The sequence below is a fragment of the Pelodiscus sinensis genome, chromosome 2 (assembly GCF_049634645.1).
Source record: "Pelodiscus sinensis isolate JC-2024 chromosome 2, ASM4963464v1, whole genome shotgun sequence".
Classification (NCBI taxonomy): Eukaryota; Metazoa; Chordata; order Testudines; family Trionychidae; genus Pelodiscus; species Pelodiscus sinensis.
Window position 1 is genome coordinate 114,689,585 of NC_134712.1, and position 23,587 is coordinate 114,713,171.

Consider the following 23,587-nt stretch of genomic DNA (forward strand, 5'->3'; position numbering starts at 1 on the left):
ACCAAACAACAAAACTTGATTGCATCTTAACTAAAACATTCCCTGTCTACTAACATCTGTAATTCCAAGGTTGTCCTTTTCTAGTCAAGGGTAACCTTGCCTGGTTCAATTAATCTTTTTTTCCCCCCAGCTCCTAGTTTGAACACACAAGAACTTCAGGAAGCAGATTTCCTTTGAATTCAGATCTTAAAACTTTCTTCCCATTGGTTCTCCTGACTCCCTGCGAACACTTCCTGGATACCCACTGTTCTGGGTTTAACCCTTCAATTCCTGAATGCTGAGATGCTTAGAAAAGGGTAGTATCCCTCCCATGTATCACAACTGAATAACTAATAGCTTTGACTTTTAGGATGATTTTTGAGGGGACGGCCCTTCCTGTGCCAGATTCTCTGTACTTTTTGAGAAGATGCCTACAGAGAAAAGGTATTTTTAAAGTCTCTTATGGGCCCCCACTTTCTGTACTCGAAGCGCCAGATTGGGGACATCTTCATAATGGTCTAGAAAGGATGCAACTTCCCAGTGAATACCTGTGGCTAAATCCTTTTCAGAGAACAAATTAACAGGCAACATTAAGCTTCCTTTTCTACTATGAATAAGAAGAATACGAACTTGAGGGTTATGTTTATCTAGTTTTCTTTTTCGTTTCTCAATTTTTGTGCTTTATTAGATTGACCGCTTTTCTTTCTTTCATTTAGGCAAATGAGATGCTTCTTTTCAACAGAAAGGTGACAGCAAGGGAAGCATGTACCTGGGGACTTGTGACTGAAGTTTTCCCTGACAAGACTTTTGAAAAGGAAGTTTGGATAAGACTTAAAGCTTATGCAAATCTCCCCAAAAATGTTAGTATTTAAAAATTGTGTATATGTATCTTGTAAGAGTCCCTGCTCTTCTCTGAGCAGACACAATAGCAGGTATTATGCAGAGCTCAGACTTAGTCTCTAAAGGTATGTCTACACTACCCCGCTAGTTCGAACTAGCGGGGTAATGTAGGCATACCGCACTTGCAAATGAAGCCCGGGATTTGAATTTCCCGGGCTTCATTTGCATAAGCGGGGAGCCGCCATTTTTAAAACTCCGCTGGTTCGAACCCCGTGCAGCGCGGCTACACGGGGCTCGAACTAGGTAGTTCGGACTAGGCTTCCTATTCCGAACTACCGGTACACCCCTAAGGGTGCATCTACACTGTAACCATAGCTCAAAATAAACTGTGCAATTTGAGGTACGCAAAGTGCATAACTTATTTCAACTCAATTTCAAAATAGCTTATTTCAAAATATGGTGCTGTCTACACAGCACTTATTTCTAAATACATCGCAATTCTGAAACATCCCTTACTCCTCATGGAATGAGATTTACAGGGACGTTGGAATCGCAAGCCTGTTACGCATCTTTTGAGTGTGCCTGTTACTTCGAAATGTAATAGCTATTTCGAGATACCTCCGGTTATTGTTGTAACTTTTTAAAAATTTATTTAGTAGTTATAAATTTGCTACAGCTACTGTAGCAAATATTCTTTGTACTAAGTTAACAGGAGTTGGGGGCGCTCAGCACCTTCAACAGTGGATTATTAAACAAACTAACAAATAACCTACGGGAAAAATTCAGAATCTCTGTACACTCAATTTCTCTTCCCAAAAGAAAATAATCCACATCTGCCGTCCATCTCTCTTTTGACTTTTTTTGGAATGTGTAGACAGACATAGCTCATGCCAGACTATATTGGAGCTACAGGTAGTCTTAACATATTTCCAGTTCACACTTGTGTCCACCTGTGTAGATATTGATGAGATGGTTTATTGTTCCTTCTGAAACCACACCCTACTAAGTAGTTTTAGCAGCACCAAAAGCAGCAATCTGTGGGAAATCGCACATTTAAATTAAAAATCTTACTGAAATACAATTCAGGTTTAGATACTTCACATTAAGTGTTTCTCACATATTCCTCAATTCAGCAGTCTGAAGAGTTAGTCTGGAATAACATAGCTTGTACTGTGTGTGCCTCACTAATTGTGAGCTTTTGGGTTGTTTTTGTTTTTCAGTCGTTGGCACTATCAAAGCAGTTAATACGAGGTGTGGAAAAGGAGATGCTGCATAAAGTTAACTGTCAAGAGTGTGAACGCCTCAAAGAAAGGTGGTTATCTGATGAATGCATGAATGCTGTTCTGAAGTTCTTTGAGAAGAAATCAAAACTCTAATTTTTATTGTTGATGAAGATCAAACTCCGGAAGCTCATCTGTTTATCCACATTGATGGGATTTTAATAAGTGACTACTCTTTCTGGAGTAAATCCAAGTTGTGCCTTTTTATCGATGTTCATTATTACTGTATTGTATAGAAACAAGTTCATAAAAACATTTTAATAACTTGTATGTTTTATCTTTCTGTGGACTGACATCTTGTAGTCAGACATGAATTCGTGATGCCAAACACATTGGATCCTTCTGCCCGGGTTGTTGGCTGGGAAAGCATTGATTGCTTTACATGCTGAAATAATATCTTTGAATATAACTACAGCTGTTTGTCTTCCTGAAAGAGTCATGGATTCAATAGCACCGAATCTTGATAGTTCTTGGATAACTGAGTTATAGTCATACGATGCTAACATGTTTCTTTTTATCCATCTAATAGAGAAAAGGAAATATTGTATAAGTATAAAATTAAAAAAAGTTACTCAGTCTTGCAGCTCATTATTGCTTTGGTAAAATGACATGAAGGGAAAAGGCCCTATGATTTTAATTCCCTGGGGGAGTTTTTTGGTTGGTTGGTGGGTTTGTTACCTTCTTTCTTGGCCTTCCAAGTGAATACTGCTCTTTAAAAGGTGTTCATCTGGCAGACATTGTGGTGATCTTCTAGTTTTATATTTATTTCCAACATTAGAAATAACCTCTTGCCTAAGACTGGAGCGCTAAAAAGCTTGACATTTAGATTATTTCTTTAAATGCTAAAGGCTCAAATTTGATATTTTCAACAGAGAATAGACAAAGTGATTGTACTTCTTCATATTATCATGATAGCACATCCTGCATTAAAAGCTGCTGGTCTCGCAGAGCTCAGCATATGATTGTGGGCAATTCTTCCATGTCTGTGACATATGGACACTGCTGAATCCACACTTTAGGTTAAACTATTGTATAGTCAGCCACATGCCTCATTCTGGTTGTCCAGACTAGGACAGAGTCCCTAGCCCTATACTTATCAGTAGCTGTGTGAGAATAACTTTGTCAATAACTTTTGCAGGCCCCGAACAGCTCATTCAACTTGAGTATGTTCAGGAAAGATATAATTATAAAACTGTCTGATGGCATGTTGAAGCTATCTTAATTCCTTCTATTCAAGAATTGCACCTTAAATCACATTTCATAGAGGGTGAAAAGCACTTAATTTAGGTCCGAAATGTTGTTTTTCAAAGGGAATTACAAATCCAAAATACAATAGAAAATGTTATAAATTAAAAAATGGGGCCAAGATTTTGTCCATTAGCTTCTTTTTAAGTTAATGGGTGCTTTACCATGTATTTAGAACAAATCGGTTTCTTGATGGGTGTTGAAATTATATACAACAGCACTGAGCTGTCTCGTGAGATTCAGAGAAACTATTTTTAGTTTTAGGACATAAGATGAATAAAGTGCAAACATCAACAAGCTTTTAATTATTGTGACATGCCAACAAAATGTAGGCTGCCATTCTACATCCTTGCACATCTCCCTCTATACTTGGTAAAAACACACAAGCTAGGCCTACTGGCCTTACCAACCTCTTGTTAGTTTATCATAACCATAACGCCATAAATATACTGAACCAAATTCATCCCTGATGTATCCCCATTGCCTTCAGTGGAAATATAATGGGGATGAATTTGGTCTGTTTTAGTGTTATCAAAATATGTGGAAAAGAACATGGAGAAGAGCGAAATAGAGAAGTCCTGCTAATTTATCATAAATTTCACTTTAAATTAAAAAAAAAAAAAGAAAAAACACTGCAGACAAGGGAATTTAAAAGACAAGAAAGCTGCCTTTATGCATAACTAAAATTAAAAGTACTTAATAATAAACCTGATGTAATTAGTCTTTGACAAGCAACTGCAAAGTTTTCTATTATGTCAGTCTTGACCACATGTGTAGGAACTGATGATGACTAATGGGCATTAATAAATTATTGTAATATAAAAAATGCAGTTAAAAAGAACTGAAGCAAAAGAAGAGTGCTCTTTCTCTTTTTGTTTTATCCCCCATTCCCAGCTGAGCAATCCAGAGCCAAATTCATCATCAACCTAGCAATAGTTTCTGGAGGGAAAGCAAAATTGATTGCTAAAGCCAGAGTGTGTTAGAGCTGCTAACCTTTTGCAAATAAGTGTAACTGACAGCTAATTACATATTGCATCTTAGAGAGATCTATTATAAAACCAGTCGCATGGAGAGTCTCTAGGTTCTCCAACAGAAATAACACGGAACCATCTGTATATGCCCCAGAAAATTTGTTGGCTGCAGGTGTCCTGGCTCATCACAATTCCATTGACTTATTCAGGGATCATAGGATTTGAAAGGAGCTTGCAAAGACTGGTAAGTCAAATGCTTGAACTGCTTTCTTGCAGATATCTGCATGAGGCTACCCCAGCATTTTTCTAATATGAAGTGGTCACTTTTTTGATATGCTTACTAGAATGGAACAGAGTAGCACAATGGGGAAAACTGCATATATGTGCCAACATTCATTTTGAGGAAACTAGACACAGCCTGTAAAGTCTAATGCAAAAGGTTATTTTTATATTAAAAGTCATCAAGCCAAATGCAGCAGGAAGCTGTAACTGAAATATTGATGCAGCTTTTTAGAGTGTAGATAGGTATGTTTTTGGCCTCATGTTTGCTTTTTATTTACCAAAAAAAGACAATCCAGTTGTGTTTCCAACATTTACATACCTGAAGCTCCAGGTTCTGATTGTTACCCAATACCTAAGCTAAGAAGTGTATCAATCACATGAATTTCAGTTTAGTGGATCTTGAGCTTGGGGCTTTGCAGTCAGGTTGTTGGAAAACCCTTCTGATCCTAAAGAAGCTGGTTGTACCAGCTTCCAGCACAGCAGATCTGATGATACCTCCATGGCAGCGTTTCCCAAACTATGGGCCACAGCCCCAGTACTGGGCCACAGGAAAAAACTATTGGGCCTCAGCATGGTTGCCAGAGTGTTCTGCGCTCCCGGAGCGCCCGTGTGGCGCCGGGTCCCCCAAGCCCTCGGCCGGCCTGGGCGGAGTCTGCAGCCGGTTGTTCCGGCTCCCGGCAGAGTCCTAGCTAGGGGAGGGCCGGCCACCGGAAGCAGCACTGGACGGGGGAATCGGGGTGGGGCAGGGAGATTGGGGGGCCGGTGGAAGCAGGGCTGCCAGGGGGCACGAGGTCAGGGGTAGGGAGCTGGCCGGGGAAGATGGGGTGGGGGAGGGAAGCGGCTGCTGGAAGCAGGGCTGGATGCGCGCAGCGGGGCTGGCCAAGGGAGATTGGGAGGAGAAGCAGGGGAGAACTGGCTGTCCGGGAGGGGGTTGGGGGAAGGGGGGAAGCAGGGAGGGGTGAGTGAATTGGCTGGCAGGGAGCAGGACTGACCCAGCCATATGCAGATCTCGGGGCGCTGCCCCTCTTTAACCTCCCCCGCAAAGCACGAGTTAGTCTGGCCCAGGGATTCTATTGTCCCCCCCCCCCCCCCCCCCCCCCACACACACACACCCTCAAATAGTTGCAAAGTGTCTGGCTGGTAGACACACTCATGTAGCCTGAGCACATTTACCAACCAGGCAGTTCGAAACTACAAACTGATACATTTAGTAATAATAAAACGTACCTAATGAGAAAATGCCAGATATGTTATACGTCTGGTATTTTCTCAGTTTGTATTTTATGTGTTTATATTTTTGGGCTACAAAAAACAGTACTGGAAAAAAAAAAAGGGTTCCAACTAAAGTAAAAAGTTTGGGAAACCCTGGTCTAACCAGCTCTGTCTGTCTTACAGTCCATTTTATCCAATCCATACTCCTTAACTTGCTGGCAAGAATATTGTGGGTGACCATATCAAAAGCTTTGCTAAAGCTGGCACTGGGGGTTTTGGGAGGACCAGAAACAACTTATTTGAATATTCATCATTTGATTAATGAATATGCAAATGAATGTTACCAGTTCTCCAAAAGTTCGTGTATGGATTTACTGGTCCCCATGTCAAAGAGTTGGGGAACCCCTGCTCCATGGCATCTATACCTCTCAAACCAGGAGAATCAGGAAGTCTGCAGGTAAGGATGTAGACATTTTCATGTACTGTATGCTAAGTAATATCATGAAGGATTCCATGTTTCTAAAACTAAACCAACGGTATTCAGAAAACTACTCAAATGCTGAAGCTACCATTCTAGCCATGTGCATAAGAAGTGTATTTGTGGTGCCTCCACCACAGGTTTTCCTCCTGCAACCTGTGCTCTTCCCTCCAAGTTCCATACAGTTTGCTACATCTTTCCTTTTTAACAATTATTGTTGTCTTTTGTGCAAGCAAGCGTTTCCTGGGGTCAGAGATTACTAGTATGTAATAAGTCTCTCAGACCTTCAGGTGTGCTCGTCTTCAAATCTGTCTCCCACTTTTGTCTGTGTAATGACTTTGCAGAGAACGTACTCATTGATGCCTTCATTCAGTTAACCAACATCCTATATGCCTGTGCATTGCTCATATATCTTATTTCCTTTGACTTTCCATCAGAGATGTCTATACATCCTACAGGTCCTGGCCTTGGCCCCTATTGTCTGCGACTGTTCAGCAGTTCTCTTCAGTTTCATCTCTGCTATTGTTCTGAATCTGTATCTACCTCCCACTGCAACTTGAACTGTTGCCTTTTGCGCTGTATGGCTATTTGATGGTTAGACCTAGAGCTGCTCACCTGTACATAGTGGCCTCAGGTCTTTGGGGCTACGTCTAAACAGTGGGGCTATTTCAGGATACCGGAAGTATCCCGAAATAGCAAGTACATTTAAAGACAATGTATTGCTATTTCAAAATATATTCTGAAATCACAGGTGTGCTATTCTGGCGTTCCTGTAACCCTCACTCCATGAGGGTTAAGGGACCTGTCAGAATGATGCTTTATTTTGAGGTAAGGGTGCTGTGTAGACTCACTCTGGCTCCTTTGTAGTGATGAATTGCCTACTTAGATTGGCATGCTTGTAACGGCTGTTGTGTACTGTCAGTTCTGCTGGGCTATAGCAAAGTATCCCTTATGTGAAGCAGGTCTTGATTCACTAACCAACCAGTCTCTATGTTGGGATATTAATTCTCCTGGGAATGTGTATTTCAATAGTCCAACATTGAACATTTTTTTCAAGAAAGATGTGGAGAAATTGGAGAAGGTCCAGAGAAGAGCAACAAAAATGCTTAAAGGTCTAGAGAATATGACCTATGAAGGAAGACTGAAAGAACTGGGCTTGTTTAGTTTGGAAAGGATAAGACTGAGAAGGGACAGGATAGTGGCTTTCAGGTCTCTAAAAGGGTATCGCAAGGAGGAGGGAGAAAAATTGTTCTCCTTGGCCTCTGAGGATAGAACAAGAAGTACTGTAATAGGCTTAAACTGCAGCAAGGGAGGTTTAGGTTGGACTTTAGGAAAAACTTCCTAACTGTCAGGATGGTTAAACACTAGAGTAAGTTGCCAAGGGAGATTGTGGAATCTCCATTTCTGTAGATATTTAAGAACAGGTTAAATAGACATCTATCAGGGATGGTCTAAGCAGTACTGGGTCCTGCCAAGAAGACCGGATTGGTTTCGATGACCTCTTGAGGTCCCTTCCAGTTCTGGTGATCTACGATTGCCAGGTAGGGATCCTTTTATGTCTGTTTTGCCTCCGCCATTGGTTTCTTGGCTGTAGTTAATGTCAACTCTGACTTTCTGTTGCTTTGTGGGAAATGCCGACTCTGCCTTCTTGTTATTCAGAGGGAAGCTATCTTGTGCTCAGATTCTCATTTGGTGCTGAATTATCTGAAGTCTGCTCCAGTAAGCACAGTGTCAGATATACCATATCTTGCAAAATGGACCTTCCGTTTCTGGATCATAGTTCTTGCTGGAATCTTCTAGATAGTCCATCTCTCAGAAGCTAGCATTAAAATTTCCTATGACTATGCAGTTCCTGTCATTAAAAGGAAACAGGTCTATTGCAACCTTTCCCTATAGTTGGATTGGGATTTCATGAGTCTTTCTGTTGATCATGACACTTTGTATACCTCACCCTGTTCCATGTATGCTCCCAATTGGACATTCATACTTGGCCAATATATTTTGGCATTTATTGCACATATTAAATTATAATGAATTCCAAATGTGCTGGTCTGTGGCAGTCAGTACATTTCCTGCCTTGTCTCAGGCATGTTTATACTCCAGGTGTGAAGTGTGTATGCATGCCATGTCGGCTCTTGAATCTGTTAGGATTACTGCTTGGTCCCCTTTGAACAAAATCTTGTCTTGCTCAGCCCTCACCTGAGAGTTGAGAGTAGACTCTTGGAGGCATTTCCTGTTTGTGATCTGGTTAATCCTCAAGTCTAAAAGGTTTTGTTGCCAGTAAAAACCCATTCTGTTCAGTACTTTAATGGATTCCTTGAAACCTCCCATCGGCGATATGACAGTATTGTACGTTGTAGCATGAGGAGAGATTTTATCTTCAGTTCCACCAAGTTGAGAGATGACTTTCAGGTGGAAACAAAATTTATTGGAGCAGGAACTACAATATATCTGAACAGACTGGGAAGGCCATTTGTAATGCGCCTAGTCTGGAATCAATAGTTCCAAATCTTCTGGTCCACGGTAGTCAGGTTGATGTGACCAGCAACCTGACTGCCATGGACCAGAAGATTTAGAATTCATTCTAGCCAAGAACAAGGTCTTAAAAAAAATCAGTGTGGAAATTGCCTTTAAAGATGTGGCTCAAGTGAAACAAATGCATTGTAGTCAATTAGTTTGCCATGCACAAGTTGTCCTGCTTTCAGGACCAGAAACATTAATATATATGCATGCTGTGGTTGGGTTCCATCAAGAGAAAGATGAGACATGATTCTAACCTCCTCTGAGACCCAGATTCTCAGGGAACTTTTAGCTGCTAATGCTCTTGTTGATCTGAAGCAGGAATATATTCTTGTTTGCTGAATGTTTGACAAGCAGTAAAAGCAGGAACCATGGTTTCAAATTGAACCAGTGGATCTCTAAATGCTGATGTACAAGAAAAGCTACAAAGGGGAAAATTGCAGTTTTTGTTGTCTTGTTCTAGCATCCTACTGGAACATTTGAATGTGCCACAGCACAATAATCTCAGGTATTCTCTGGTGTAGGAATCAGAGGTCCACCTAATCCAAAGGATAGAAAAGTTGTACTACCCTGGTCCAGCACAAGATTGATTGAGGAGAAATGGCCCATTAAGGAGCCTCCTCATCATTTCCCAATAGTAAAGAGGAAAAAGATTACATTTTCTCAAAGGCCTGTATCACGGAAGCATAACTCAGTCTTCTTGGGTCTTGCCCATAATTCTGTTTTTAAATTTGATAGCACCAGATTGTGTGGGCAACAGAAAATTAAATTAAGTCATTGCTGGTGGTTGGACAAACTGCAATGTCATGACTTCACATTCATACCCCCTTAGTAAAGCTAACGTCCTGTCCAGAGGTCCTGGTTGGAAGGCTAATTGCAAGCACCGCTCTGCTCAAGAGAGCAAGGAATTAGATGCTCAAGAAAATGTGTGCGCTCAGGATGACAGTGGCTGTCTCTCTCTCTTCCATAACTTGCAGAAATGCAAGAGTTCTTGGTTCACCCAGTGGAACAGTAGACAGGGTGTACAAAAGCACACTCCAGAAATTAAATACTTCCTAGAAAGAATATGCAGAAAGAATATGCAGACAACAGAACAGTGTGTGCTTGGAAAATCATTTGGAAAACACAGCTAACTGGGAAGGTAACATCCCCCTCAAAATACGAGAGAGCTTTCTGGTGAGAGTTGCAAAATAGGATATGAAAAAACATCCATCAGTGATGGGCAGTTAATCAGCTGGCTCTCCCAGATACATTGAAAAAAGAAGCTATTCACTAATATGTTGGAAGAGGAAATTTGTAGCATGTCAATGTCCTTCGCAGATAGTTCTGGGGCTGCTGTGAGCACCACGTAGGTCAGAAACATTACAAAGGATATTGGCACATTTGATAAGAAATAACAGCACTATGTACTTTTCAAAGGCAAATCTCAAAGATAAACCATCAGTGGATTAGAAGTAAGGGGATAAAGAGAAATTAAATGGGAGGAGACACTTCTAACATGCTCAGACTGAGTTTGCAATGTGAAACAAGAAGAGTGAGCTAATGGAATTTTGGGTTATATATAAGGCATCAAAGCAAGAAGGAAATAGCCCTCTTAATGACTGATAAGTTCTCTACTTAAGTTCTTAGAATGTTCTCCGTGCACCTCTGAGCACCTGGTTCTAGGTACTTCATTGCCAGAAACATGTAGAAAAGCAGAAGTTTTGAGTAAGCTTGGGATTTTGATTTTCATAAAGCTCTCTTTCTGTCTAATCCCTTTGCCCTTAAAGCCTGGGGCCTCAACTGCCACCTGTCAGTCTCTAAACGGTGCAAAAGGAAGAGGAAACTGTCACACTGGGCCAAATTTTGCAGGTATAAAACTCCACTGACTTATTTCTGTTTTCTATCAGTATGAAAGCAAAATCTAGCCCATAGTCTCTCTGAAAATTGCTTTCCTAGTTATATCCCCACATATAATCACACTGTTAAAGTGATACCTCTGTCTATGGCATCCTGAAAGAATAAGACTGATTACCTTACAATTACTGCTGATATTGGGGTATCCTTTAAATTCAATCTGAATTGCCTGTATTCCTCAGCAAGCTTGTTGGAAATGTTTCTTTTCCTGAGTGGTACGTGGTCTGGCTCTGGTGAAAGATAAAGCTCACGGGGTAGCTCCTTACCGGTTAAAGGATATTCAGAGTTGAAGCCGTGGAAACCTGAACTCAAGCAAGAGAATAATGAAAAATATAGGATGAATTTTCTGTTCTCAGCCAGTATATTTTGAACCAATTGTGATTTTTGGCTGCTTCAGTGTTTGTGTGTCTAACTTGTGATACCTTAAAGAAGGCCCAGTTTTCAGAAAACACTACACACCAATCCCCAGGAAATTAAGATCTCTTAAAGTGCCATAAATTGGGCACAAAATATCACTAGTAATTTTTAAATCTTGGCCCTCAAACGTTTTTAACATAATCTGGTCTTTATATGAATTAGCTTTGTTGGCAATCTTAAATCTATGAAGGACTGATGCCCATCATGAGAAGTGCCACCCTAGAATTTTTAATAATCAGAAGTAGTTGGAAACTGTTCTTCTATTTTATGCAGAAGAGGACACCTCACCCCGCTAGAGTAATGCATAGGGTAGCTGAGAGATCCTCAACACCAGACTAATGTATTGGGTCAGTACCGACTCTAGGGGAAGATTCTCACTCAATGTCAAACACCATTTTCTGAAGCATCTAGCTTAGTGCTGATCTTGCTTGACCCTTTTTAGTTTATAAGTATTAAGAAGATCACAGACCTAAGTGATACGACTGCAAGCAATCTAAACATGAGTTTGGGGTTTTTTTTGGCTTGTAACAATGATTCTTTAAGCAGAAGTCTTAAACTCCCCTTATCCGGTTTGAATTTTGCTGTCTGGATCTGTCCTAGTAAGTATCACTCTGAGTAAATATTTCCCTCAGCAACTATCTTTGCAGTATTAAAAATTAACTCTATTTGTCCACACAAAATAAAGCTTAAAGAGCTTTCCTTTAATATGTTAGGAACATTATTTCATGAATATATGTAAGGTTTTCCTACTAACTAGTTTAGACATGTCATCAATCTTATCTTTGAATTCAAATGGTTAGGTACTTGTTCCCTAATGAAGAGACTAAGGCTGTGTCCAGACTCCATGCCTCCTTCGACGGAGGCATGTAGATTAGCCACATCGGAAGAGGGAAATGAAGCCGCGATTAAAATAATCGCGGCTTCATTTAAATTTAAATGGCTGCCCCGATCTGCCGATCAGCTGTTTGTCGGCAGATCGGGAGAGTCTGGACGCGATGCCCCGACAAAGAAGCCTTTCTTCATCGACACAGGTAAACCTGGTTTCACGAGGCTTACCTGTGTCGATGAAGAAAGGCTTCTTTGTCGGGGCATCGCGTCCAGACTCTCCCGATCTGCCGACAAACAGCTGATCGGCAGATCGGGGCAGCCATTTAAATTTAAATGAAGCCGCGATTATTTTAATCGCGGCTTCATTTCCCTCTTCCGATGTGGCTAATCTACATGCCTCCGTCGAAGGAGGCATGGAGTCTGGACACAGCCTAAGATGCAACTGAAGGACCAAAGTGGAGCTGAAATAAAATTAAGCATGAAGATGAATTGTTTACTATCAATAATCCACAGTACAAGGAGTGGAATGAAGAGACCATCATTTATCATTTACATTTAAAAGAATGGGGATTTACAGGAATAGTGGAAATTTGAGTTCTGGAGATATGGGTGAAATACTACAATTAATTCCTAACTGAGTTTTGCTTAGGCTAAGATACGATTAGAGTCAAGCACAATCATCAGATCATGCAATGGGCTAGCAAAGTCACCAACTCCTCTAATTTTATGGCGAGTCCCATGATATCTGGGTTTGGAGTTTTTAAAGACCTGGTTCCTGAAGTCATGCTATTACATGAGAATCTCAGCTACTACCATTCTTTTTTTAAATAACTAGCATGTTTCTAGTCCTCATGATTGTGGAGAGAGGTTGGAATAAGTGGTCCCTAAATCAGAATGCAAATACAAAGATCCCAAACTGTATTATTTATAAAAATCTTATGTTTTTTGTGGGCATTGACTCATGCTTGAATCCTTGGAAGTTGGCAGTACAGCAAATGGGGAAATGATTTGAGAATCATTCACTTAGCTATATGCAATCATATAATATTTCTATTCTAACCACACTATCGAAGTCCATAGGATAACAGTTAAAGTTTTAAACCTTTTTTTTTTTTGTTAAACAAAGCACATACTTAAAGGGAAAATTGTATTCTCATCTGTAATGGAAAGAATAGAATATAGAAGTGTTTTGCAATAATCTGTTAAACAGCTGCTGCATTCTGCTCCTACAGCTGGCTGCATTTTTAGTAGTAAATGAGGTACTTTTTCTATATAGAACTGATCCCACAAGCTGATTTAAACAGGTTAGCATATTTGTACCAGTTTATAGCCCCTCTTACTTCAGGATAGTTTCCTGCAGCTATAAGCAGGGCTTGACAAACGGCGGCGAAACCTACTCGCCAGCCCCGCACTGTGCATGTGCGCATTGCCGGCGACAGGGGCGACCAGCTGAAATTTACTCGCCATTGGTGAGTAGATTCAGTGATTTGTCGAGCCCTGGCTATAAGTATTAGCCAGCTGTCAAGAGTCCTTCCCCACTCGGGGGTTGGACCTCCTGTCTAGATCCTCCCTTCCGGGGGCCACCGAGTCTTTCACGCTTTTGAAGCCTGCGTTGCTGCTGTGGCGCCAGCCGCGAGTGTAGGGGGACCTGGGCCTTCCCTCTCTCCAGGTCCCAGCCCAGGACCCTAAGAAAAGGCGTCCCTAACATTCTGCTCGACCGAGGGGGCTACTGCTGCAACTCACCAGTCCTCAGGTCCTCCTTGGTCCCATCCTGGGCTGCTTCCTCCTCTCGGGACGGCCACCAGTCCTCCCCACCAGGTCTTGTGGTTATCCTCACCCAGTCCTGGCGAGCCAATCCCTCACCGCTGTATCCATCGCTTCGTCGGGTTCGGTCTGGTCCTGGCTGGTCTGGGGCGGCTACCTCCCACGGCCTCATGGTCCCCGTCCCTGTCCCCTGTTCTCTTGGCAGGGAGCTCCCTTTTGAAGTCTGCATCCCTTCCCTGGGACGCCAGCGCATACTCTCACCAGTCCTTCTGCCCCTTCTCCGGCGCACCCGCCGGGGAGCCTCCTGCGCCTGCGGCCGCCGAACACACTCAGCAAAGCCGCTCGGGTCTCAAGGCGCCTGGGCCATCCAGCACCTGAGTGCGGGGTGCAGGGCTAGCCTCGGCGGTCCCCACCGCCCCGTCACACCCCCCCTTGAGTTTCTTGCCTTTTTCCCATCTCCGTTGCTTCCCTGCTCATCAGTCCTTGAAAAAAAAGTCCGCGTTATGATTCCATCCTGGTTGGTGCGCCACTTCAAACCTGTAGGGTTGTAAGGCCAAATACCACCTTGTTATTCACGAGTTTACCTCTTTCATGGACTGCAACCACTTTAGGGGGGCGTGGTCAGTTACTAGCTTGAAAGAGCTCCCGAGTAAGTAATAACGAAGGGACTCGACTGCCCATTTTACTGCTAGGCCCTCCTTTTCAATTGTGGTGTATGCCCTCTTCTGGGGGAACAATTTTCGGCTTAAATATAATATTGGGTGTTCTTCCCTATCTATCTCTTGGGCCAGGACTGCCCCTAATCCTACTGCGGAGGCGTCAGTCTGTACTACAAATCCCTTTGAGAAGTCTGGTTGCCTCAGCACCGGTGCCCCCATCAATGCGGTCCTTAACTTGTTAAAGTCTTTTTCTCTCTCCACTGACTTCACGACCCTTTTCGGTTGGTTGGCCCATGTCAGGTCCGTGAGGGGGGTCGCTATGGTTGAGAAATGGGGGATAAATCTCTGGTAATAGCCCGCTAAGCCTAATTACTGCCGCACTTGCTTTTTGGTCGTCCGAAAGCAGTATTCGGCTAGGACTTATCTTGTCCGACGGGCGTCTCAGCTTCCCCCTCCCCACTGTATAACCCATATGTTACTTCGTGTTGGCCTATGTGGCATTTGGTTGGGTTGGCCGTGAGGCCAGCATCCCTTAAGATCTAACACCGCTCGTAGGTGTCATATGTGTTCTGCCCAGTTTTGGCTGTAGATGATGATGTCGTCAATATAAGCCGCAGCGTCTTCCCGGTGTTTCCGTAAGACTCGGTCCATCAACCTCTGGAATGTTGCTGCAGCATCGTGCAAGCCGAACAGCATTGTCTTAAACTGGAACAAACCAAACGGAGTGGAGAAGGCGGTCTTTTCTTTGGAAGACGGCGTAAGAGGGATCTGCCAATACCCTTTTGTTAAATCCATGGTTGATATGTATTGGGCCTGTCCCAATCAATCTAACAGCTCGTCCACCCTAGGCACGGGGTACACCTCAAACCAGGATATCGCGTTTACCTTCCAAAAATCCACGCAAAACCGGAGTGACCCATCTGGTTTCAGTACCAGTACAATTGCATTCCTCCCATCTGCTCCGGGATTCTTGATCACTCCCAGGAGCAACATTTCCTGGACTTCTTTCCTGACGGGTGTCCAACATCTTCCGGGGTAGGGGTCTTACCGCGTCACATGCTTTCTTTCTGGGGGTTGTCAAGATGTGGTGGTAAATAGCTTGGGTCCTCCCGAGCGTCTTGGAGAGGGTGGTGGCATATTCCTGGGCGATCACTCCCACTTCCCAGTGCTGGGCGGTCGTTAGCTCGGCCCCTATAGCTAAGGGTGCGAGACCCTCCATCTCACCGGTCCAGGGGCCCCACTTCTGCTTCCTCCTGCTTCGGTACTATCACGAGGGCCTCGCAGGGTTTCCACTTCTTCAGGAGGTTGACGTGGTATATTTGCGACCTGGCTCTCTTTCCCTCTAGCCGCACTTCGTAATCTACAGGCCCCACCCTTCACATTATTTCAAAGGGTCCTTGCCACCATGCCAGTAATTTTGATTCCCTTATTGGCAACAGGAGGAGGACTCGATCCCTGGCTTCGAATTCCCTCATTTTGGTGCCCTGGTTATAGTAGAAGGCCTGCCGCTCTTGGGCTTGCTGTAAATTTCTTTTCGCAAAGTCGCCAAGCCACTTTAGCCGTTCCCTCAACTTTAGGATATAGCTTATGGTCCCCTGTATGCGGGGATCCTGCTCTTCCCATGTCTTCTTGATGAGGTCTAGGATGCCGAGGGGCTGCCTTCCGTACAGCAGTTCGAAAGGAGAGAACCCGGTTGAGGCCTGTGGCACTTCTCTTACAGCGAACAGCAGGGCTTGTAGGGCCTTATCCCACTCCCAGGGTGTAGCCAGACAGACCCCCCCCCCCCCCGTCACATCAATCTTGCTTGCCCTCTGAGATGTCTGTATACAGGGCAGAGAAGGAACAATAAGGAAAATCAGCATAGCCATTAAGCTTTGATCTGCTTTGATGCGAGATCAGGATATGCGAGTTCTCTGACTCTGAGTAACGATTAAGGCAATAAGCTGAGCTTGAGGCTGCAAGAAGTGCCCAGCTGGCACCCATGTTGATACGAATACACACAGTCGTCCCTGGGAGAGGAATTCCCCACTGAGAAAAGAATTTCCAGTACTTCCAATTTAATCCTCTCAACTCTCTCTTACAAGTGTAAATTAAGTTCACAACTCCCTTGTAAGAACTGGTGTCACAAAAGACAGACCAGCACCATTTGGCATCACAGATGAGAGAAATAAGTGACCCAATGGGTATAAAGATAGGTACAGCAGTGCACTCACTTTGAGTGTTAATCTACCCACTACCTGCTGGTCGGGTTAGGTGTTTTGACCTCCCGAGGTTCCACGGGGACGCCCACCTCGTATTTTCGTCTTTCCGAGGAACCGATCCTGGCCTGACACGCTGGGACTGAGCGACGCAGAAGGGGGTAAAAATTGTACCTGTATGTGTCTTTGTTTTAGTGCATGCATAGAATAGAGCTCTTTAAAGACTAAGCTGTCATTTGGTACCATTATTTTCTATCTTTATTTTTTTTCTTTGTAACCATTTTTTTAAGATTATATATTTGCCAGCAGTTAAGAAATAGAACAATAGCCATTGCAGCCATATGATTTATAAGCTTCCTCAATAAACCTGTAACTGTTTAAGCTTTAACCTGACTCCTTCAGTTGCTGTAACAGAACCAGGCACAATTTAAAAGAACTTCAGCCGGTCTTAAGGGACAGATATAGGGAGAGTTTGGGCATTTGGATTTGTGGCACTCCCAGGTGGCAGATCCACTGGGGCACCTTTCAGTCTTTCCCCAAGGCTGCCCGCTGCGAAGGAATTACGAAGTCTAGCAGCTGAAATCTAAGGTGTTATAAGCTCTCTCTGTAAACTTATTGGGCGCCCGTCAACCTCCTCCAGGTTGCCCGCTGCAAGGGACCCCAGTCCCAGCAGTTGAAGTCTTGGGTGTATAGCACCTACACACTGCCCTGACAGTTGGCTGACACAGGGCTTCTCATCTAAGAATCATCTTAACATCTCCTTTAACATTCGGTTGAACCTTTCTACCACCCCGTCCGTCTGGGGGTGGTAGACAGAGGTCCGCAGGGTCTTGACCCATAACAACTTGCACAATTCTCGGATTAATTGGGACGTTAAGTTAGTCCCTTGATCCGTTAAGATCTCTTTTGGGATTCCCACCCAGGCGAATATCTTGACTAGCACCCCCACTATCATCGCTGCGGTGGTGTTTCTCAGGGGCACCGCTTCTGAGTAATGGGTCACATAATCCACCAGGACCATGATATATTGAAACCCGGCTTTAGATTTTTCCCACTGGTCCCACCAAGTCCAGGCCAACCCTATCGAAGGGAACGCCTATGACCGGAAGGGGTACCAAAGGGGCCTTAGGGCAGAGCTGTAAACAGGTCCGTTGGCAGGTGGGGCACGAGTCACAAGAGTCCTGGATGGCTTTGTATATCCCTGGCCAGAAAAACCACTGCGTAAGCCGGTGAAGGGTCTCTTCTCAACCTAAATGCCCCGCCCATGGGTTCTCGTGGGCCAGTTCTAGCACCTTATTGCGGTAGTGTGCCGGTATCAGTAGCTGCCAGACCACCCCCTGCCCTTCGGTCTCCCTGGCCACGCAATATAGGCAGTCCCCCCCTCATACCTCAAAGTGTGGCCCCCTGTTGATTCGGGGTCTCGACTTCTTCACGTCCTCTGGCCTGCTCCCAGGCTCGTACTAGGGACAGATCGTTCTTCTGTTCCTCTAGGAAGTCATGGTCCGTGACCCAATCCAGCTCGGTCTCCACTGCCGCCAGCCTCTCCTCTCGATTCTCGGGATCCGGTTGGTTCCAGGTCTGCAAAATCCATCGGAAGCCAGGCCAATCCCTTCCGAGGACCACTGGGTAGGCCAGTTGCGGAGCTAAGGCCACATAGCAGATGCCTTCCGCCCCCTCGCACTGCATCTGTACCCATGCTGTGTGGTAGGGCTGGACATCTCCGTGGATGCACCGCACCCAAAATGTGGACCCGACGGGCTCAGGATCAATTCCGTACGGACCATCATCTGTCCGCAATCCGAGTCCACCAAAGCCCAGACCGGCACCCCCTCCACTAGTACCTGGCTGGTTACTGTAGCTCCTTGGTCGGGTAAAGGGGGCACCCCCGAGGGTATGCCCTGCCTGAAGGAGCAATCCATGAAGGGGCATTCCCACTTGAAGTGCCCTTCCTGACCGCACTGTTAACAGTGTTTCTGGGGATTCCCCCTTCTGCAGTCACCCCCTCTGCTGTCTCGGCCCTGGGCCCACTCATTCCCGAGTTCTGAAGGGGTCCCTTCTTTCCCTCTTCTGGAGGTCGCCTCACCACCCCCCGTCCTAGGCCCCATCGGGGCTCCACTCCTTTCCCGCCCTTTTCTGACAGTCCTCTACTGCTAGGCGGCCACTCCCCTGGGTATCTCTTTCTCCACTCCCTGACACTCCTGGGGTCTCTGCAGCCATATAGTTTTCCATAAGGGCGATGCCTGCGTACCCATTTCTGGGCCCCTGCAGGGAGAACCTGCAGGAATTGCTCGAGCACCACAACATCTCGCTTATCTGGCTCCAGCCATTGCCAGGCCAGTTCCCTTAATTTTTGAGCCATGGCCCGTGGCCACGCCCTGTTGGGGTATCGCTTGTGCTGGAACCTCTGCCTATAGGTCTCTGGTATGACCCAGATCTGGTCAAGTATCGCCTCTTTTACTTTATAGTACTTCAAGGCATCTTGGGCGGCCAGGTTCCTATATGCCAGTTGCATGGGCCCTGTGAGGTACGGGGCCAGGAGGGTGGCCCAATGTTCTTTGGGCCAGCAGGCTGCCTGTGCCACCCTCTCAAAGGTTACGAGGTACGCCTCTGGGTCATCCAGTGGCCCCATCTTTGTTAATCTGATGGGTGAGTTTTGGGCTTGTCACCCAATGCACGTGAAGACTGGATTCGGTGGACTGCGCGGAGGAATCACCATGTGGTCAACAGGCAGAAAGGCGATTTTCAGCAATGCTTTGTGGACAGCATAGAGCACGGCAAGACACGTAGAACGCCCTGGTCATTCACTGCATCCAGCTTCCATTCCAGCCATCTTGACTATGTCTTGCCACTGGAGCTATGGAGCTTGGACGAGAGAGTGAGGTTGACGATGTGCAACTCTCCCTCACTTTAATCAAATTTAATCAAATGTCACCCATGTTATCATCCATTCCTTCACCCTAAGTCCTGTGGCGATGGGCTAGCTGCAAAACGGCAGGTGTGGATACACTGGCGGCCGCAGTGGCGAACCTGCACGCAGGTGGCTCAGGCTATAGTGTCGTCTTCCACTGATCTGAAGCAGCAATGGTTTTCGGCAGCCACCTGGGCAACTGAGCAGTTCAATTTAGGATAGCGCTGCTTACCTCTGTAGTCTGAGGAAGGGGCTAGAAAAGGTGCCCTAAAAAATGCCTGCTTCACCAATCCTGACCAGCTTACCGCAGCTGGTGGGAATCCCGCTTATGCGGTCGAAATACAAAGAAAACCAGTAACACTTCACTCATTCTTGGAGCATGGAACATACGTACTCTCATGGATCATACAGATGCCGACAGACCCGAAAGGAGAACTGCCCTGATTGCCAAGGAGCTTGCTCGCTACAAGATTGATATAGCAGCTCTGAGTGAGACCCGGCTGGCAGAGGAAGGACAGCTGACTGAAATTGGAGCAGGTTACACCTTCTTCTGGAGTGGGCGAAGGATAGACGAATGCCGCGAGTCGGGAGTTGGATTTGCTGTGCAGACAAATCTGGTGAAGAAGCTATCCAACCTACCAAGAGGAATCAATGACTGGCTGATGGTGCTGAAGTTACCTCTGTCTGGGAAAAAGCAAGTCACATTTATTAGTGCTTACGCACCAACAATGACTAACCCAGAAGACATCAAGGACAAATTCTACCAAGACCTGGAAGAGCTGATTGCTACAATACCAAAGTCAGACAAGCTGATTGTCTTAGGCGACTTCAACACCAGAGTTGGTACTGATCATGATTCCTGGAAGGGAGTCATCGGTAGATATGGCATTAGTAGCTATAATAGCAATGGACATCTGCTCTTGAGGACATGTGCAACAAATGATCTCCTGATAACTAATACCATGTTCTGTTACGTTTGGACAGGCGGAACAACTTGGATGCACCCTCGCTCAAAGCACTGGCATCTAATCGACTATATAATAGTCCGTAAGAAAGACCGACAGGATGTCCGTGTGACCAAGGCTATGTGTGGCGCCGACTGCTGGACGGACCACAGACTGCTCATCTCAAAGATGAACCTTAGGATTCGGCCCCCCAGACATCCACAAGGCATCATGGTCCCAAAGCGCCTAAACATCTCTAGACTGAAAGACAGCGGCGTCCAACAATCGCTTGCTGATGCCCTGGCATTTAAGCTGGAAGCCACTGGAACTGATGCTGATATAGAGCCCAGCTGGGCAGCTTTCAAACAGCTGGTGTACTCCACTGCCTCCGAGTTAATTGGCATCACCACAAGAAAGCACCAGGACTGGTTCGACCAAAACTGTGGAGAAATCAAGGCACTGCTGGATGAAAAACATCGTCTCCATCGTGCCTACAGCAGTGACCCTAAGTCTGTAGCAAAAAAAGTTGCCTTCACCAAGATACGTCAGACTGTACAGATGAAGCTACGTGAGATGCAGGACACATGGCTGAGCCAGAAAGCTAATGAGATCCAGGCCTTTGCCGACAAACACGATATGAGGAACTTCTACAATGCTCTTCAGGCTGTGTATGGCCCAGTCACATCTGGTTCAGCCCCTCTCTTGAGCGCAGATGGTAGAACTTTGCTCACTGATAAGGAGAAGATCCTTAATTGCTGGGCAGAGCACTTTGCTGATGTCCTTAACAGGCCCTCTTCTATCAACAAGGAGGCAATAGACCGCCTACCTCAGGTGGAGATCAACAAAAGCCTGGCTGATCCTCCAACAGTACTGGAAACTCAAAAGGCCACTGAATTGCTCTCCAACAGTAAAGTTCCTGGAGCTGATTCTATTCCAGCTGAAATTTATAAATCTGGTGGACCCAAGTTAATTAAGAGGCTTACTGAAATGTTCTGAGAGATGTGGAAACAGAAACGCGTTCCTCAAGACTTCAAAGATGCGTCTATTATTTATCTATATAAGTGCAAGGGAAATCGCCACTCTTGTGACAAGTACAGAGGAATCACTCTGCTCTGTGTTGCAGGAAAGGTCTTCGCCAGAATACTTTTAAGCAGACTTACACAGCACCTTGACCAAGGTCTCTTGCCGGAAAGTCAGTGTGGCTTCAGGAAGGGACGAGGTACTACTGACATGATATTTGCCACCAAACAACTACAAGAAAAGTGTCAAGAACAGAATGTCCAGCTCTACACTGTCTTTGTGGATCTAACTAAAGCATTTGACTGTCAGTCGTGAGGGGCTCTGGAAGATTATGGCCAAATTTGGATGCCCAGACACCTTCATTGAAATCGTGAAGCAGTTCCATGACTGCATGCTTGCCAGAGTCCAAGATCGTGGCAATTATTCAGAGCCATTCGCAGTCACAAACGGTGTGAAACAGGAATGCGTCCTGGCCCCCAGTCTCTTCAGACTTATGTTCTCTGCTGTGCTGATTGATGCCTTTAGAGAAAATAATATCGAGATTGACTTGCGCTACCGTTTTGATGGAAGGCTATTTAACTTGAGGAGGCTTCAGACCAAAACCAAGGTTCAGGTCAAGACCATTCGTGACTTTCTATTTGCGGATGACTGTGCCCTCAACTCAGGTACGCAAGCAGGCATGCAACACTACATGAATCTATTTTCCGCAGCATGCATGAGCTTCAGCCTCATGATCTCCACCAAAAAAACCAAGGTTCTGCAACAGCCCACTCCTGGCTGTGACTACACTGAGCTATCTATCACTGTCAATGGCCAGAAGCTCGATAATGTGGACACATCGACATATCTTGGCAGCACTCTATCGAAGGCAGCCAACATTGACGAGGAGGTGAATACTAGAATCGCCAGAGCCAGTGCAGCTTTTGGAAGGCTTAAACTTAATGTTTGGAATCGAAGAGGCATTAAGACTGAGACCAAGTTAAAAGTCTACTCGGCGGTCGTCTTGCCCACCCTCCTCTATGCTTGTGAGACCTGGACTGTATATAGTCGTCATGCGAAAAAGCTGAATCACTTCCACCTGAACTGTCTACGGAAACTGCTGAAGATAAGATGGCAGTATAAAGTTCCAGATACTGATGATCTTCTACAGGCTAATATGACAAGCATTCACACCATGCTTTGCAAGGCACAACTCAAATGGGCTGGCCATGTTGTGCGCATGTCCGATGATCGATTGCTCTATGGTGAATTACAACACGGTAAGCGATCTCTAGGAGGTCAAAAGAAGAGATTCAAAGACACCCGTAAGGCCTCCCTTAAGAACTGTAACATGGATCCTGGAAATTGGGAGAGTATTGCTGCTGATCGTTCCGCCTGGCGCAGACGAATACATGATGGTGCAATAGCCCACAAACAAAAGAGACTGCTTTATGCGGCAGAGAAACGTCTTCTTCGCAAGTCCAGGGCTGGTATCTTCTCTTCCTCTGGTTGGCAGTCCGATCTTTCATGTCCCCACTGTAACTGTCAATTTCGGGCTCGGATTGGACTAATCAGCCATCTCTGAACCCACCCCCAACCAAACTGATGACACTGGGTGATCCTCATCGACCTCGATGGACGAACACACAATCTGATGGGTAATTGGGCCGTCCCTGCCGGCCCCTCGCTCCCCTCTACCAGGGGTACGGCACTGGCCCAGCTTAAATTGGCCCCATGCTGCACCCATCTTTCCTGTTGCTGGGTTATTGCTCTAACCAGCTGTCGTTGTTGTTCCTGGCTTTGGGCGGCTCGTTGCTGTAGCAACTGTACTTGTTGCTGATGCTGCTGTTTTTGTTGCTCTGTGAGCCACTCGAATATCAGAGCGGGGTCCATGGCTCTTGGCCTCCTCCTCTTTGCCCCAGTGAGACGCTGTTCACCTGTTTTGGGATTTACAGCCGTTGTCCTTTCTCTCTTTTTTTTTCTTCCCACTATCCCCCCCCCCCCCCCAAGTCTAGGGGTTCCAGGTCACTACCCCCATTCTCCACCACTTGTCAAGAGTCCTTCCCCACTCGGAGGTTGGACCGCCCGTCTAGATCCTTCCTTCCAGGGGCCACTGAGTCTTTCACGCTTTTGAAGCCTGCGTCTCCGCTCTGGCGCCAGCCGCGAG

At 45.3% G+C, this 23,587-nt stretch overlaps 1 protein-coding gene and 1 non-coding gene across 4 annotated transcripts in view; one reads left to right on the plus strand and one right to left on the minus strand.

Annotated features, from left to right (window-relative positions):
* Positions 1-2,676, plus strand: part of ECI2 (enoyl-CoA delta isomerase 2) — a 36,925-nt gene extending 34,249 nt beyond the window's left edge. For all 3 annotated transcript variants that reach the window (XM_075921312.1, XM_075921311.1, XM_075921310.1), the window contains exons 9-10: positions 696-839; positions 2,040-2,676. In XM_075921312.1, the coding sequence (XP_075777427.1) occupies positions 696-839; positions 2,040-2,195 (300 nt within the window). In that variant the 3' untranslated portion in view covers positions 2,196-2,676. The remainder of the gene's footprint in view (positions 1-695; positions 840-2,039) is intronic.
* Positions 2,484-23,587, minus strand: part of LOC112543990 (uncharacterized) — a 29,488-nt gene continuing 8,384 nt past the window's right edge. Inside the window, exons 2-3 of the transcript XR_012901673.1 lie at positions 10,822-11,005; positions 2,484-2,621 (exon numbers count right to left, since the gene is read on the minus strand). This is a non-coding gene — a transcript (uncharacterized LOC112543990). The remainder of the gene's footprint in view (positions 2,622-10,821; positions 11,006-23,587) is intronic.